General features: G+C 44.7%; 2 protein-coding genes across 2 annotated transcripts; both read right to left on the reverse strand.

The window, feature by feature from the left end:
- Window positions 1–3,185: 3,185 nt before the first annotated feature.
- LOC143123435 (BCL2/adenovirus E1B 19 kDa protein-interacting protein 3) lies at window positions 3,186–10,050 on the reverse strand. The gene is made up of 6 exons (XM_076284852.1): window positions 9,853–10,050; window positions 8,034–8,187; window positions 7,599–7,692; window positions 7,273–7,349; window positions 5,267–5,413; window positions 3,186–4,175 (listed from the first exon to the last, which is right to left on the reverse strand). Exons 1-6 carry the CDS (start codon window positions 9,893–9,895, stop codon window positions 4,127–4,129), a joined length of 564 nt encoding a protein of 187 aa, XP_076140967.1. The 5' UTR covers window positions 9,896–10,050; the 3' UTR covers window positions 3,186–4,126.
- Window positions 10,051–11,693: 1,643 nt separating this feature from the next.
- LOC143122584 (chymotrypsin-like elastase family member 2A) lies at window positions 11,694–14,912 on the reverse strand. The gene is made up of 8 exons (XM_076283378.1): window positions 14,873–14,912; window positions 14,398–14,486; window positions 13,928–14,022; window positions 13,562–13,690; window positions 12,830–12,966; window positions 12,319–12,464; window positions 11,892–12,044; window positions 11,694–11,711 (listed from the first exon to the last, which is right to left on the reverse strand). The coding sequence occupies exons 1-8, from the start codon at window positions 14,910–14,912 to the stop codon at window positions 11,694–11,696; spliced, it is 807 nt and encodes a 268-aa protein (XP_076139493.1).
- Window positions 14,913–17,729: the final 2,817 nt, after the last annotated feature.

Genomic DNA, 17,729 nt, shown 5'->3' on the forward strand with positions numbered 1-17,729 from the left:
TGTTAATGCAGTGGATGGGCTGATGCAAATCCAAAGTTGGGATATTAATCGAGAGGTCAGGTGGAGTATAATGGCCCCTCAGACGGAAAGGGACTCGACTAGATGACCTTTAAGTTTCCTTATGCTGCCACGCAACAGGTCGGCCCTGTCACGATCACGGCGCTAGTTGTTTATGTCTTTATTAGGTTATGAGAGGATGGTGCTGGGCAGTCGCAGGGCAGGGTGGTTGGGGGAGTGGACATTTGGACCAGGTGGTTCCACTTCAGATACATCTTTTATTTTTTGCAGTGACCCATTCTCTCAAGGACAATCTGAGTCATGGCAATCAATGCAGCACTGCTGTATTCTTCTCCTTCTGCTGCTCTCTCTCTTTCTCTCCTCTCTCTCTCTCTCTTTCTCCATCGTGGTTGTTTCTCACCCCCTCCCCGTGCTGAGTTCCCTCTATCCGCCCGCTACAAAGGAAAAGTGCAGCCATCATCCAACATTTTTTCCTTTTCTTTTTTTTTCTTCTCCTGGCTAATTTAATTCCACCCATCTCCATCATTCATTCCTGTGCAGTTAAAAGGGACAGTTTGAAGAGATGGGAGACAAAAACAAGAGCCAAGAAGCATGTTTATGAATTCCAAACCTCCATTAACCCGGCAAGAGGCCCCCTCTGTACCTGAGGAGAGCGTGCTGGCCTGCCAGGCACAGAAATGCATTACCCGGGCAGATATAATCATCCCAGATGGGTTTTACCCCTGCTGCAAGCGTCTTCTGCCAAATTAACCCTTCACTCACCACTGACCTCCGCTCCTCTGTCGCATAAGTGAAGTCTTTGTACATCCTGCCATACATGACACATACATTTATTTATGCTCATAAATGCTGTTATAGAGTAAGTGGTTTTGCTAGTCCTAGCAAGTGTGTGTGTGTGTGTGTGTGTCTTGGTACTGAGCCTGGTGTGACCTCAGTATTGTTAACCCCGACTTCAACCCCTGGAGCTGTACCAGTGCATTCCCTATTGACATCGCAAACATGAATGTACACTAGGACATGCTGATGTTTACCTACCAATGTACACTCCTAACGCCTACATGGCCAGACAGCAGCAGAAGGCAACACAACAGATGCCCTTTACTACTTAATGCTAATCAAAATCGTTAGTGTGAAGACCGTTGCTCTTTACTTCCCACACTGTTCCTATTCATCTGAATTACTCCGTGTGGCGTCTCGTTCAGATGAAAGGTTGCATTGCCTGCCTTTTTTTCCTAGCCTGTCTTTGGATAAGACAGTACAGAGTGACAGAAGACGAGTGGGAGAGATCATAATGGGAAATGACCATGGGTTGGTCTCCGACATGGGTCCCCATTGGCCTGTGCATGGCATAGGCCCATGACGCCCCTCAAAAAAGACTCAATTAGAATATCCCACCTCAGTCTTGTTGTGTACCCAATGTGGCAAAACACATGCATAAAGCACAACATAGCACCATGTCAGGTGCACACAGACAGTGACCAGGAAATGCCCCGCAGGTACCTCCAGCTGCTAACAGGCACTCAGTGCAGTCAGAGGCCCCAGCACGAGGCCCACGTGCTCCCCTGGAATAGCATCAACATCTCCGGAGGTGTTCACAGCGGCCTTGCCCTGACCACAACCACAGGGGCACGAGCACCTCCCTTCCCTTCCACTCCACCATGTGAGGAGGAGGAGGAGGAGGAGTAGCCTGGAGGAAGGATGCTGGGTTCATGTGGAGTGGGGATAGGGGGGTGGAGGCAGGCATAGCCTCTGAGAGACACGGTGCATTTTAGAGGAAAACAAGAAGTAACGGCACATCAGTCGAAGAGAATTTCCCAAAAGACTTCAGAGAACACTGGCAAGCCAGACAGAGAAAGCCTCAGTTGGACTGAAGAGAGAGAAGAAAAGGGCAAACCCAGTTTAGTGGCGAGACAAGCACATCCCAAGAATATACGTATAGCCTACTTTGTCCCTAAAACAAGCTTTACATTAGGCATTATTATTTACAAACTGAGTCATCAGTTGCAATGCTTTAGCAAACACCTGAGTGCATATGAACATAGACCTTTCTGTTGTATGATCTTACCTTTCATTTAAAAGTCATGTCTACTTGGCTAAAAATAGTGACCAGTGGACATTCACAAACATACCATACCCGTGGGTGCACTCAATACATTGATTCATCATGCCCACACTCCCTTTGCTAAAGCTGATGGTTCCACTGCTCCCGTAGAATCTGTGTACTGAAATGTGTTTGTGGAAGTCTAGAATTAGAACAGATAGGCTGAAGTGCTTTCTCGTGCAAAACCATGTGGCAGAAAGACAGTTGCTTTCAGAGGTTCAGTTCTGAGGTTACTGGGCTGCACAGACTATGTGGTAATCAAAATGTGTTTTAATAAGTTGTAATAGTTCTATTGTGTTTCAAACAATAATTCCAGTTACTGTATGTAATTGCCTGGTGTTCATAATAAGTCATTCTGATTGCGGGAAATCATGGCTGACTTGATGTGATCTCCGTGTTGTAGACTATAATTTCCTAATCAGATGCATTGAGAGACATAGTAATTTCACTTTAAGTGTTTTTAAGTGGTCGATTGTATTGGATTGGAGTTTGCCTTGGATAACCTCACACTAGATAACGTCATTCCTATTACTCCATAACTGCAGGCAAATTGTCAGAAAATATCTATTAATCCTTTTGTCAATTCAGCTGAGATTAATTTGTATTCCAAATACCTGTGACATGATCTGGCTCAGAAATCTGTACAGGTTGGTCTTGTATCCTTAGATGGCACCACTTATCTTTGGCTATATGACTCTAGCGCTCCCTGGTGTTTATACTGATATAGTGCTCCAAAACGTGTGATGTTTTCATGCCTACTCTTAGATACTGGATAGAGTTCAACATTTTATATTTTAAAAAGCCATTCTACAGGCCTGCTCATTTAGAGACTATTTTTTTCCTTTTTTATATTAATACTATAGTTGTATTGTTATTGACTATATCTGTTGGGTAATGTAATGGCATCCCATACATAATAAATATTAATTTCAATATTTAATAGAATAGTTGGAACATTGAGTTTACTGGATTTCTGTTGCCATTTTTTGGCAGATGTCCATCTTGAAGACTGAACTGAAGGAAATGGTGAGACTGAGAGAAGAAAAGACAACAGCAGGAGAAAGTGTGAGGAGTGATAGATTTAATGTGGTCACTATCGACATTGGTGAGAACACCTCTGCAGCCACTCTCTCACACTAACTCACACACACACACACACTAACATACACAACCACACATACACACTCAGACACAGACACAAGCCCATCATGTTCCACCCATCATGATGAGGCTTCAGTTATTTCCTCTCACTCTGCCTGTTATTGTCAATCTTGCTGCAATCCCACAATCCCACCACAACTGCCACTTCACTCAGCCACCCACTTTCCTCCTCCTCCTCCTCTTCCTCCACTCTTCCCTCCCTGTCTTGGAGAGTGATTTTGGAGGCTCTGGATTTGTGTACGCCCATAGGAAAGGCAAAGGCCCACATCTGTCCCAAGCTGACACTTATATATATTTAGATTGAGGTTAGGGAGGAAAAGGGTCTAAGGAATTGCCACTATCACTGTCTGTCTTTGTTTTGCTCTCTCTCTCTTTCTCTCTGTCTATCTATCAATCTCTCTCCCCATGTCTTTCTCCTACACCTCTTCCTCTTATGTAGTGGTTGGTTGGCTTTGATTTGCTCTAAGCATGCACAGGCACCCCCATGTCACCCTACAGGATCAACTCATCTAGATTGGGGCGAAGGGACACATTACTGAATCACAACACATGAACATGTACATCTTATACATTCAGTGCGATTTACACAAGCGGGTTTCCTATATCCGAGTGACGGACATAGAGGTCTCCTAGGTTACAGCCAGCCAAACGGGCAGAACGAGGGCGGATAGGCTTGAGGTCGGCTCACCGACAACGAGCAAAGACAGACAGTGGCGGGGAGAGCAAGGCTTGAACTCTTGGGGTTGCCCCAATTACTGGAACGTTTAGAAGGGGGGCAACATGACATGTGGATGTGGATGTTGGGCTACGATGCTATAGGCAGTGAGTTTGGGCGCAGGGGAGGGTTCACAACGTGCTGGTGGAAGAGGAGGCCAATCGCTTCCCGATGTAGATCCTGAATGGAGAGAGAAAGACATTAAATACTGAACTATTGAGCTATGTGGCTTAAACTATGTGGATCACAATGGATTGGAAAACAGAGAGAAATAATTTATGTGCCACCTCTGCTTTGGCAATACATTAAAAATGGAAACTGGATTTAATTGTATTGAGAGAGAGACGTTAGGGTTAGTTATCAGAAATGTCCATAGCCAATGCACATAATTACTTATTTCCAAATCTTAAATGGCCTGCCCCACGCCTGAATTCCAGCACAGAGCTTGAGAACTTTAAGCCTGACTTTTCTGACCTTTCAGTTAAATGTTATCATACTCATCTACCTCTAAAACCATTAATATTTGCGCCACGATCTTCAATCCTGGTTCCTAATGTTTGGAGATAGTGATGTGTGATGCCATTTATGGCTCCCATGTGATTCATATAGATACTTTTCTCATTGTCAGCATTTAGCTCATCTCCGATCCCCTACATGACCAATAGCCCTGAAGGTAAGCACCATTTTGACCTCTCTCTGGGGTGTTTCTGAATTAAAGCAAGGCCACACATATTGACCAACAAGGGCCTTCAAAGTGAGCACTGGTCGAAACATGGCCTTGTTTGGATCAATGCTGATCTCTGGAGGCCATTTGAGATGGTGCTCCAAAAATACTTTTTCGCTCATTTAATATTCATTTGAGGTTTCGGTCGGTGTTTGATGTGAACATGTGAGGCTTTAATGGCAAGTAGGGCATCAATACTTTCATACATCTCCATTCATCAGCTAAAGTGGCCCAGAAGCATTCTAGCCCCAAGGTCTTTGTTAGCACTGAATCACAAGTACATACAGTTATTGGCACTTAACATAGAAATAATTAGTATGCTTAAGCAGCTAAAATCCTTAACTGTGCCATTACATTAGAATTACAACACAGTGCACTCAACTCAACATGACCTTGCAGGTCCTATTATCATGCTGAACCAATCTGAACATTTGCTCCAGTGACTGAAGTGAAAGTGCAGAGTGCCCCCCCCCCCCCCCCCCCACACACACACACACACACACACACACACACACACACACACACTTCTTGCCCTCCTCCGACTCACCCAAGTCCCAGTGTGAGAGCGTGCGAGGCCAGCAGGGAGGGCAGGAGCAGCAGGAGCATGTCAGAGGAGAAGATGCCGCTCTTCATCACATCGCTCTTCCTCACACTCAGCGTGCCCGACTGCTTGGGGTGCTGGAACACAAACTCCCTGGAGGGGGAGCAGAGAGAGGTGAGCAGACAGACACCCGACATGAAAAAGAGCGCTGCAGCCAGCCTCTGTGTTTTATTCAGCATTCTTTTTTTTGTAGTTTTTGTATTTCAAAACTATAGCGGATGAAAAACCCCTAGCGAGGCTTTGCTGTCACACACAGGCCCAGCTGTCTGATGGGTTTAGACAGCAAAGCAGTGGAGACGTGCCACGCATATCAGCCCACATCAGGCAGAGGGTTTTTATCTTTTGTTCTCTCAAAACTTGTCTGCTATGGCAAGCCATTATAACATGTTCTCAAACCAAACTCATATCTGTAATTTTAACATTTGAAATGTCCACAATAGCATTTCTCGAAGTCAAATGACCATAGTCAGAATGGTAATTAAAGATACCCACAATAACATTCTAATAAAATGTGTACTTCGAGATATATACAACTTAGATTATACTAGTAAACTCAAAATCTAGCGGGCGTTGTAATATCTGTTTTATCATTCAGAAATATCTGTAATGATTTTTTTATGTTTGTAATGTATTTTTAGTACTTTCAAAATGACATATCAGGAATGATTTTTCATATTCAGTATCTCAAATTTAATAATGAGTAATGACTAAATTGTAGATGTCTGACTTGGCTAGGACTGGGAGTTTTCCTAGTAAGAATTCTATTGTGGATATCCATAATGTTTAAAAATGCTTTGGATATCAAAAATGCAGCTGTGGAAATTGAAATTGAAAGCCCAATACATAATACCAAAAATGATTTGCAGAAGTGATGCCATTTGGCCCGGGAAGGATGATTATTTTGAATGTTAAAACAGCTTGCCATAGTCTGCTACTGTTTGAGGACAATCTCAAGGACTGCTATCTTATGCAGTGGGCATGGCACAGAAGGAGATACAAGTAGGGTTGCTTGGACTCCCATAACCCTTTGCTGCTGCTGCTGCTGCTGATGTTGTTGCTGATGCTCTCCTAACTACACACTGGGCTCCTGTGCGCAGCTGTGTCTGCTCTGTGCTCAGGCATGAATGTGAATGAGTCAGGAGAAGCTGAGTCACCCCAAGTCGCGAGTTATTTCGGTCTGCGCACGCCGTGATCCTCTTACCCCCCGCTCCTTAGACGGAGGCGAGCGGCAGCTAGAGCCTCAAAGGTCAGATGCTTCTTATCCTTGGCCTCCTCCTCCTCCTCCTCCTCACTGTGTTTGGCTGCTCTTGAGGTGAGCGTTGTTCAAATCATGAATGGCAGTGTTCTGACATGCGCGGCGGGCACCAACAAGCTCCCGCAAGTAATACTTCGGAGAAGGACCCCCAAGTCACGTACTCGCTTTTTAGCTGCCTTTTTAGCTTGCCAGCCACGGAGCGAAGTAGACAGTATTAATTTCAGTGTTCTCTTATCTCGCTAGTTCGCTCTGCAAGAGCAGCACTGGTGCTGGATATTAATTCAATTGCATTGGGCATTTGATCTACTAGTCTGTGAAGGGGGAAAAAGATTAAATTGCCAAAAGATTTTTATCAGTGTGCTCCCGCAGCATCAGAGAACAGAGAGGTATCTGTTTGGTCTGATCACAAACACAGTTAATGGGTAAAAGGAGACGTGGGGACAATAATGAGCAACTTAGCACGCCAGGTGGGGGAGTGCATTTAGAAAGACTTTATATCACTTTACATTCTGTGCCATTATAAAAGCTGAATTAGAACATTATCCCTACAAGGTACACTCAGTACTGCAATTCTACAACATGGTGACTGGATACAAGATATTTGTTCAAAGCAGATTTCTAGGAGTCTGGTGGTGACAGCCACCTCCGGCGAACAGGAAGGGGAGGGGAGGGGGGAGAGTAGAGGTGGGAGCCTTACTTGGGTGGCAGGTTCTCGGGTCGACTGGACCAGTCCCACACCCACTCAGCGCTCCTCCTTCTGTCGCTGTCGTCAGACTGAAGCATGATGGGAAACGGAGAGAAAAAAACAGACATAGAAGTGTTTGTGCTGGTGAGAGGAGAAGCAAAAGATCACAGGGGATGACACAAAAAAAAGAGAGAAAGAGGTTTTGAAGTCGTCATCACTGACGTAGCAGTCATGACTGTTGTGACAGCCCAATTTCCTTTTGGATAAATGAAGTAATTTCTTATTGTGGTTATCTTTGTCCCAGAGACACAGGGAGGGGGGCGCAGTGTGGTGTGTACCTGTATGGTGACGCAGTCCGTACTGCTGCTGCCGCCTCCCTCGCTGGCCGGGCGGGGGGAGCCGGAGGTTCGCGGGGTCACCACCTGAGGAGGACTGCTCACACAGACACAGAGATGGACACGTTAGCACTGCACTATATGCATGTTGTTATGGTCACCTGAGAGTCTCTGCTGAAGTGGAATGAAAAGTCAATTTCAAATATTTTTGGCCATTTCATAGAATTGTGCTTCACTGCATAATGGAGAAATCACTTTCCTTTTATCCCTCTCTCCCTTTACAAAAGAGAATTTCTCTGCAAACTAAATTGAACTTAATGTATAGTATATCTTAGATTTGTATTAAATTGATGTAATTAAATCAGTCCATGGAAAATTATTTTATCTTGTGTAATGGCAATACATACACACACTGACACAAGCCCACCATCTGCTCACCTGTCAGTGTGACTACTCCTCTCACTCTCCAGCTGTGCCTCCAGCAGAATCCTCTCCAGCTCCCCCTGCAGGAACGAGGAGGTACTGTCCTCTTGTCCTGTCAGACTCTCCCTCTGTGCTGCTGCCACCAGGCCCTCCAGCTCCACCCACGAGCCTGATCGACACCACACAAAGCCAATCAGAGTGAGGACATTTGACCAGCAGTCATGACCCCCATCGATCAGCATGATATGGTTAGCAAAACTGACATAAATCATTTCTGTTCTCATTGGTTTTTCACTGGACAGTGTTAAACACCAAGCATGTGTTCCTGGGGAACTCAGGGTTTTAAATGTCTTTGTCTTAAGACGTAAGACACCTTGAGACAATACATAGAAGTCACTCAATTTGACAGAGCAGACAGGGAGAGGGCAATGAACTTGAGGCCAGCAGGTGCTGTATGTGCGGCACGGTCAGGTGTGGTGCAACCCCTCCTCTCGCCCGCCTGATAAGCGTGTTTATTATAAACACATGACAGCATGTGCACACAAACAGCTGGGCTGGCGGCCTGGGCTGCATAACCCACCGCCGGACAAACACCACCCAGCGGAATGTCTGTTTACGTAAGCCTTTATTTCTCTGGGAGATTAACTACTCAATCCCCACCCCCTTCCCTACCCAGCTCCCCTCCCTTCCTCCTGTTTATCACTCTCTCTTTATCATTCTCTCTCTGTGTCACTCTCTACCCCCCCCCCCCGACCCCCAATCCCACACAACTCTATTCGAGCTGAATCAAAACCCAGAGAGAGAGTGAAACAGTAAAGGAGGAGGGTCATACCAGTTACAGTAAACAAGGTTAGGGGGAGGGGAGGGGGAGGGGAGCGAGGATTGTGCTATTGCCCTAGATTTCTGCTGAAGAGAGACTGTGACATAACCATGGACTCTGACTGTGGCCTTGACCATGTCTGCAGTGTGCTGTGGAAAAAGTCTACTTATTAATGCCTAACGAGGGTTAGTGTGCTCAGGGGTGACGTGTTGTTATCCCTAAGATGACTTTTGTCAATATGCTGGTAACAGAAAAACAAATGGGTAAATGTAATATTAACACGTCTCTATGTGTGAGAGTGGGCGAAAGAGAAAGGGAGGATATGTGTGGATAAATTAACTGTGAATTGTGGGTGTTGAATATGGTTAGTAGTGACTCTCATAGTCTGCCTTGTAATCTTGTGATTTGATGTTCTTGAATGGCCCCTGGACTACAGTAGGCCTACAGTACGCTTTGGCAAATTTATAAGCACCCTGAACAAGGCTTTAAGCCATTGATTGAGCTATATGTGTGAGTAAATCTCGTTCAATTAATTGGCTTAGAAAGATGCCAACAGGTGAGTCATTAACAGGGTGGCACTAGCAAAACAATGGCAGTGACGAACTCGGAAGCATGTATGCAACTCTTTGTTACAGCCTGCCAGTGCGAAATATAGTTATAAAGGTTACATAACCCTTATAGCAGCCATGCCTCTGGATGGGATGTTGACACTGAGGCATACATATATCAACATTACCTTATTTTACTATTCATATTATGATATACAATAATCCTTAAGCATATTCCTTAAGAATATTATCCCACCGGCTACTGTGTAAGGATATGGAAGATGATATTGCATAACAATACTTCTGTGCCGTCCTTCTTTGTGAACAGAGAGCATTTCGACCTTGTCGACTACGTGAGTTTTCATAGCATGACAATTATTTCTGACAAACATAGCGAAATGGCCTGTTTAACGCAACGCCACCCCAAAAAACAGCTGAAAAACATCCTCTCAGACATGGCACTTACCATTCAAGCCATCCTCTGGTGACTGAGACCCAGACTGCGACATGACGAATAAAAATGTGAAGCCGACGAGGTGGAAAGGGATGCTGACACTGACAAACACAGGCACGCGGTTGTCCGTTTAGGTATCGCGTGCACCTCCGTGTATTTCTGACAACTCCCTTTCTCTCTACCCGTTTCAATGTTGTCAACGTTGTACGCAAACTCTATTAGCGCCGCTTTAATCCTTCCCCTCCCTCCTGGTGCCCCTCTCTCCCCACGTGTCGGAAGTAAACATAACCATAATTTGTCATTGGAATGTAAATTTGAAAAACGCCTGACTTACTTTTCGGGATTGCTAAATATTATAGGCCTAATTATAAACTGAAATATCAATGCTGATTTTTATGACTGCAACAAACCAACCAAGCGGAATCGGTGCTATTAATAACCTAATCAATTAGGTTGAAAAGAAATCCATTAACACTTGGGACAGAGGAGGGTGGGAGAAGCGCACGTACAAAGTGACTAATATGAAATACATGTCAAAATGCTCGTGCGCCCGTGTTGTTGTTTTCCACTGGAAATCACCTGACCTCTAACAAGCTTTTAATAGCTATGTCGAGCGCTTAATCTCTTGGATTGTCCATCTCGCATGCACCCACCCTGGTAGCGAACATCGCTTTGGCATGCGCTCCGGCACTCTAAATAATCTTTAGGGTTTGCGTTGCGTGAATAAATATTTCCTGACTATATACGGCTCCCATGTAGGCCTGCCAGTCAAGTTAATAAGATTAGCTTCATTGATAAAAATGTTTACAATGGCACCAGCCTCTCCCTATGCTTGTGATGCGTGTCCTCTTTTCCGCTTGTTGTTGTTGTCATAACAAATAATGCTGTTTCACCTCGAACACAACATTTGGAACAAATGGACATCCGCTGTAATACTAGTTTCAATGTAATTGGTTTATTTAAGTATTTAATGTGCTAGCCAACAACAATAACAATCTGACGTCAATGATTTCACCATCGGCGCCGCCTAGTGGCAGTCGTGCAATTTTATTGGAAGTGTTTTTTCTCTTTAAAGTGACAAGGCTCTCAACCACTTTTGTGTTATGTGTTTGTCATGTTATGTGTCTTCAAAAGAACTTTTCAAGTTTAAAAAGTGTTTTGGAATTATTCTTTTGCACCTTTTTGTGTCTTGGAAGCATTAAAGGTAGAAAGGCTCAGGGTGAAGAGATAAAAGCATGTTGGTCCACACAATACATAAATGAAAACTTAGTCTATGAAAGTGTTGTCCTTTTTATCTAAAAGTACACATGTAAAAAAACTGTAGTTCCTGTCCTTATTCATGCCACCATGAAACAAAAACTCAAACACTCCAAAAGCCTCTCTCTGTAGCAGTTCCTTATCATGGTCACCATCTCTCGAATGGGAGAGTAAGAGTAAGAGTAAGATGTGCCATTTTTGCATGTAAAGTTGTCAAGGGCATGAGAGATGGTTGTGGGTCGGGGTGTGGAGGTAGGCTTCTCAGCATTAACTAGTTGGTCTCATCTCTCATCTTTAAAGCACGCCTTGAACTTACGTAGTTTGTGTGACACCGGTACTGGAGAATATGCTCATGAGCACTTCACCCTTATTTTATTTCTGCAACTCACTTTGCTCTTAGAGTGTTTCACCCACATCAGACAGTGTTCCCTTAAACATCCACATGAGTGCACTGTTGAACAACATCAGAAGGCTTTGCTATTCCCACTCTGATTGTGGTTGTTGTAACAGTAATTGAAGGCAAGTGAAGAAGGCAAGAGGGTAATGTTTGGAAGAATCCAGAGCTTTTATTGAATTAGAAACACCACTGAGACAGCTTAGTTGCTCATCATGGTCTGCAAGAGAAAATATATTGAATATAAATCAATGTATATCCCAGGATAGTATGAATTTAAAACAGAAATTGAACCTCAGTGTTCAGAGACATACAAACTGCCCAAATAGTTTATCACTGCCTGAAATATTTAATCTTCACTTTAATCAGATCCATTTCTATCTGATTTCATTCACCATACCTCGTCAATCCATTCATTGAAGTCTGAGACACGGGTGAAGACGGTAGGCTTCTGAATGTAGTTGCACCCCTTGGCAGAGACGAAGCTGGCAATGCCATGGACCTCCCACACTCCATCGGCATTCTTGCAGTTCAGAGGGCCACCAGAGTCTCCCTGAAACATATGACATCTCACGTGGTGAGACCCTTAATGTTTTATAAGACTGTAATTAAGCATCTTATTACTAATAGTTCAGTTCAGTCAGGGTGCAGTCTAGAATAAATCCACTTATCAATATCCATCCTGCTATAGAATGAGAGGTTGTAGTCATTCTTATGTACATAAAAGTGTTTACCACCCAGGACTGTTTGAAGCTGCAGTGATGGCATTGTAGTGTGTGTGTGTGTGTGTGTGTGATCTATGTAAACTTGTCCTTGCTATGTCTTACGTTGCAGCCGCCCACCACGCCGTCTCCCCCAGCACAGATCATGGACCTCCTGATGGACACCCCCCACCAGTCATTCCGCTTGCACACGTCATACTCCACCACAGGCATCGGGGCCTGCTGCAGGGACTCAGAGGTGGGGCCCCCAGCTGCACACACACACACACACACACACGCACACACACACACACACACACACACACACACACACACACACACATCAGAGAGAGAGAGAGGAAGGGAGAGGAAAGGAGAGAAAAGTGAGGACAGAGGTTTCCACCTGAAAATTTTCCTGCTATAGACATCATTTTAAATATTTAAATATTTCATAATATGGTTTATATTTAGATCGACATTTAGATTAGACATTTAATTGGCTCATTAGGATACTCCTCAAACTCATGGCTTTGGAATTAAAGGCCATGTTCTTTTCCTAATTTGAGTTCAAGGGGATACGTAAAAATGTGTCAATCCAGACAAATGACATAGCAGGGAGGAGAAGAGGCCATCTTACTGGAGAGTCTGCCCCAGCCGGTGATGTAGCAGGGGTAGTTGTGGGGCAGGATGGTGCCAGGGGCAGGAAGGCAGGCCAGCTGCACCTCATCACTCATCTGCACGTGCTCAGACAGCTTGATCATGGCAATGTCATTACTGTCCATTACATGGGAGAACACGTACATTAGTGTCATGAATACTGGATCATCACACATCACATTATTTACCGCCATTATGTGACTCCATTAGTCTGGACGCTTACTGCAGAAATCTTAATCACTAATAATAATCTTTTCAAAAGACTGAGGTCAGGCAAATGTCTCTGCTGCTACAAGACCAGAACAGAGAGACTGAGGAGGAGTTTCTATCCTCAAAGCAATCCGTATCCTGAACACACACTATATAAACTTTTCTTACACACTTGCACATGGACTGTACACACACTGCACTTTTTATTCTCTTTTGCTATTTATTAAACATGTTTTTGATCTTTCTTTCTTCACACTTGCACAGAAAAAGCTGAACACCAAACGAAATGTCACTACATGCTTTACGTTAGTATTGCTATGTAAGTGACAAATAAACCTCCTTGTATCCTTGTATCCTTAATATGGGCATACAGTAACTTAGCATATTTAGTGTTTAGTATACACAGTGTATTTTATTAGTTTTTTTAGGGTGCTGGTCTGCATGGAAGTGTGTGTGGCCTTGGTGTGTGTCCAGTGAGTGTAGGCTTTGGCTGCAGTCTTACCCGGTGGCGATGAGCACAGGGTTGTAGTGCCTGTGCACAATGATCTTGGAGGGCACAATGGCCTTAGCGCTGTCCTCAGCCTGCTGCAGGTTGTGCTTGCCGACCACCACTCTGTAGGTCAGATCCTCACTACAGACGGAGACAAGGGATTTGGGTGAGTTTCTGTTCCTCACTTGTAAGTTGCTTTGGATAAAAGCGCCTGCCAAATAAATACATGTAGTGTGTGTGTGTGTGTGTGCGTGTGTGTGAGTGTGTGCATGCGTGCGTGTGTGTGTGTGTGCATGCACATGCATGTGTGCGTGTGCGTGTGTGTGTGTGTGTCTATACTTACATTATGTGCGTGTGCACCTGCCTACTCAGACCTACCTGATGCAGTGAGCAGCGGTCATGACCCAGTTAGAGGCGACGAGGGATCCTCCACAGGTGTGTCTGAAGCCATTACGCTCGTACTGCAGAGAGATCTACAGAGACACCAGCAGAGACTCATCCATTACCCCACATAGCATTACAGCAGCCAGCCCTATAGGACACTGTCATCTGCCTCTCAATCATGCTGCTTCATGCTTATTCATCATGCTTATTTAAAAGTACAGCATAAACCCTTAGATCTACAATTTATGAAATGCTCTCATCGAAAGTGACACTGACATTGCATTAGCTAAGGAATATTAATAAATATTCAGCCATTGGGATACAAATATTTAAAAGAGAATTGAAGGAGGATTTTAGGAAGGTTATGTAGCTTTGTAGCCTTATGTAGCCCTGCTAATGTCTTATTGCTGATGTTTACAGGTGAGTCTTGAGAGGAGAGACAAGCCTGTCAGTTTGGCTCTTACCTGCCAGGGCCAGCTGTGGGGTTTGGCATCCACACCATTGACCACGCGGGTCAGCTCAGGTTCGATGGCTGGGCGGCCACAGCCATAAGCTGCAAGGAGTAGGAGGACAACAAGGCATACACATCATCCAACAGTCTTATTTGTGTGGCACTGGCACTTCTTTATGATGGTACTCACTGGTGTGACGTTGATGCTGCACATAATAGACCATATTGTCTCTCTGACAGAGTGCGAGTCATGTACTATAAACTCTATGTTTTCTATAAACGCGACTGCATGGTTTATGAGACCCTGTACTTTTATCTTGATTGCATTCCAATTGTTTTCAAAATTGGCATCTATCAGTTTGTCGTTATACCAGGTTGAAGAGTGACGTGATATGTGTGCCTTGCGAGGTGTTCCTGAGTGTGGATGTAGTTGCTGTGTGGTGTTTTTCATTCAGTTTGAGATGGTAGGAGGAGACATCTGGCCTTACCGCTTGCGAAGAGAGCGAAAGCCAGAATCAGAGGAGTCATGTTGCCGAGGGTGAGCGCTCAAATGAATCATAGCCTTTTTATACAGTATATCTTCCTCTTATCCTCCCCTGATAACAACGCCCCTGCCAATTGGTTCGGGAAAATGAGCTGATGCTTCTGTTTGAAGTGCATCTGTTCGAGGGGTCCCTATTTTCTCGCACTTTGCATATTGCCAGCCTTCTAATGGAAGTGAACACATCATTACCAACAGCTTAGAATTAATTTAGTGTCTAAGCACCCACAAGTGCCACAAGCCACAGAAGCCATGATGCATGATCGGTGTTCATTTCCATCAGCCATGACATTATTTTCAACATACTGAGACGTGGTAGGGTTATTGAATAACACTATCCTATGATTTCATGATTGTGCGTATATTTCTCACCATTTAACATTCGCCCCATATATTCCTGTCATAGTCTCTTTGAAAGCTTGCCGTTTTGATTGGGTGATTTAATATGGCTTTCCCCTGCATGTGTCTCGTGTGGATCGCTAAAACATACATGCCTCGTAAGGAGGATTGTACACACGTGACTCATGTGCAGAGGGGAAGCAGCTATGCTGGGAAGCTCCCAGGTGTGATGGCTCAGGTGGAATCAAGGCTGTGTCAGGATAGCCCCTCTCTGTACTGCACACCTAGTGCAGAGAACTAGCTGTGCCAGCACAACTGTCCTGAATAGCTGACTGGAAAAAATGATGTGGTACTTGTCAGACACGTTTGGTCGCCAAAGTCAGCATTGATTTCTTAGTGCTTATGGACAAAAGAAATTCAGTTGAATTCTCTCAAATAATTGCATCAGAGAAAACCAGCTTCAGTCAAATTGTTTACAGGCAATTTTATTCAAAGCAACACTGTGCAGCAGTGTCCTACCTCTTGATGTGTTTTATTTATAAGTGATTCGTTTTGGGTATCTGCCAATTCATCTTGAACAATATTTTGTACTGCTGCTTTAAGCTTTCATTTCATTAGTCGTTGAAAGCATTTGACTGTTTCACAGTAGTCATAGGTAACCCATAGTCACAGTCATGCCACATTTCTGAGGTAAATCACCAGTGGCCAAACTGCCTGAGGGGAGAGTCTATCCTAATCCTGAGTTTTTTGCATTTGCCATGGACACAGGAGCTCTCCCCAGGTCAGGACTGGCTACTGGTTTGTTATGGAAATGTGGCCTCTGTTTACCTATTTGTGGTTCTGAATTACTGGGCAGGAGAGGGGCACAACAGAACACTTCCGTTTGTTCACCTAAAGGCTACTGACATTATTTTTTGTGTATTCCTGTGTGTGTGTGTGTGTGTGTGTGTGTGTGTGAGCATGTGCGCATGTTAACCCCCGGATGTTCATTAACATTCCTTTTGTGTATAATGTTTCCCTGCCTTGAGGGTCTGTGTGTGCTAAGCAACAGTGATCCGCGGGGGTGTGGAGGTGTGTGTTGAAGTGGAAAGCTCTTTAACGGCTGCCCATCCTGACCTCCTGACGCTCTTGGGGGTTTGTGGTTGGTCAGCACAGGCCCTGAGCCCCGGACTCCCATAGAGCTGGTCATGCAAAACATGCCAATGGTCCACCAGTGGTCTGGAATATTCTACACAATGTGCCTGGGTATGATGTAGTTCTTTGCTCCCGTGCAAGACAATAACGCTAACCATGAAATTTGAACCTAGTAGTCCATTATGTTTCATGCCTGTTCAGAAACCCCATAGTTAGTGTGAGTGTCACTGTGTGTTAGACTGGCAGCAGGGGCAATGGTGTCAGAATGGTTTCAACTGTGATGGCTTCTGCATTTGTATTGTTTGAGTTTTGTTGTTTCTCTGTTTACTGCCTCAGTAATGAATACTATGTGTCCTCTGGTGTTGTCTCCAGCTTTGCTGTAATGAGAACTGTTGTGAGAAGAAATCCTTTGGCAGTAGGCTGGGCTGTCAGGCTGGTATGCACACTTCCTGTGAGTGTTCAGGTGAGGGGGAGCACGTGGACTGTGTGTGTGTGTGTGTGTGTGTGTGTGTCTATCTCTCTGCTTGATCATCCAACAGCAGGCTCCTCCTTCCCTCTCTCTCTCTCTCTTCTCTGAGCTCAGCAGCATTCTCACGACTATCCCGTTCCTCCTCCTCCTCCTCCTCCTCTCCCGAGTGGGATCAGTCGGGCTGCCCTGCTCTGTGGGGAGTGCATGAGCTCGCAACAGTGGGTGTGGCACCTCCATGGCTCCTCTTGAACAAACACTGGGCAGAGATAGCACCAGCTGGCCAGGGCTATAGGACTCGGCCATGTGCCAGCCCTGTTTACATGAGCCCCGCGTGGCACACATAGCTGGAGTACTGGAGCCTCCCTGATTGGCTGGGGCCACACAGAGAGAGAAGGCGTAAAAATATACAAAAGATGGAAAATAGTGCCGTCACGCTGTGCCAGACTGTTATTTATTTGCGAGGTCAGGATGGCAAAAGTTAATAAATATTGTTCTAAGATGTTTGGAAAACTGAAGCTATGGTTCAGTGGCGTAGCAAGATTTCATAGGTGGATTGGCATGGTGTAGGTTTCACTATGTATTTGTGCTGTTTTACTAATGACTTATGACTAATGACCAATGTGTCTGTATCTCGTCACTAAGCTCAGATTGAAAGTAAAGACTGCAGTCATATGCACTCTGCTCAGGCAGCGCTGAGAAAGTTCCCACATGCCATGTGACTCAGCAGCAGGCCACAATACAGGATGTAGGAGGCTAACGAGAAGTAGCCAGTGATAGCCTACACCTACTGGAGGGAAATCTGCAGCTATATTTAGCCTTTGATGAGTGCTAACGTTACAGATTGAAATACAGAACCCTCTGG

The sequence above is a fragment of the Alosa pseudoharengus genome, unplaced genomic scaffold, assembly GCF_046254945.1.
Source record: "Alosa pseudoharengus isolate Yale_2024_CS ecotype anadromous, Long Island Sound unplaced genomic scaffold, YU_APseudo_1.1 YU_APseudo_1.1_scf_14, whole genome shotgun sequence".
In the NCBI taxonomy this organism is placed as follows: domain Eukaryota; kingdom Metazoa; phylum Chordata; class Actinopteri; order Clupeiformes; family Clupeidae; genus Alosa; species Alosa pseudoharengus.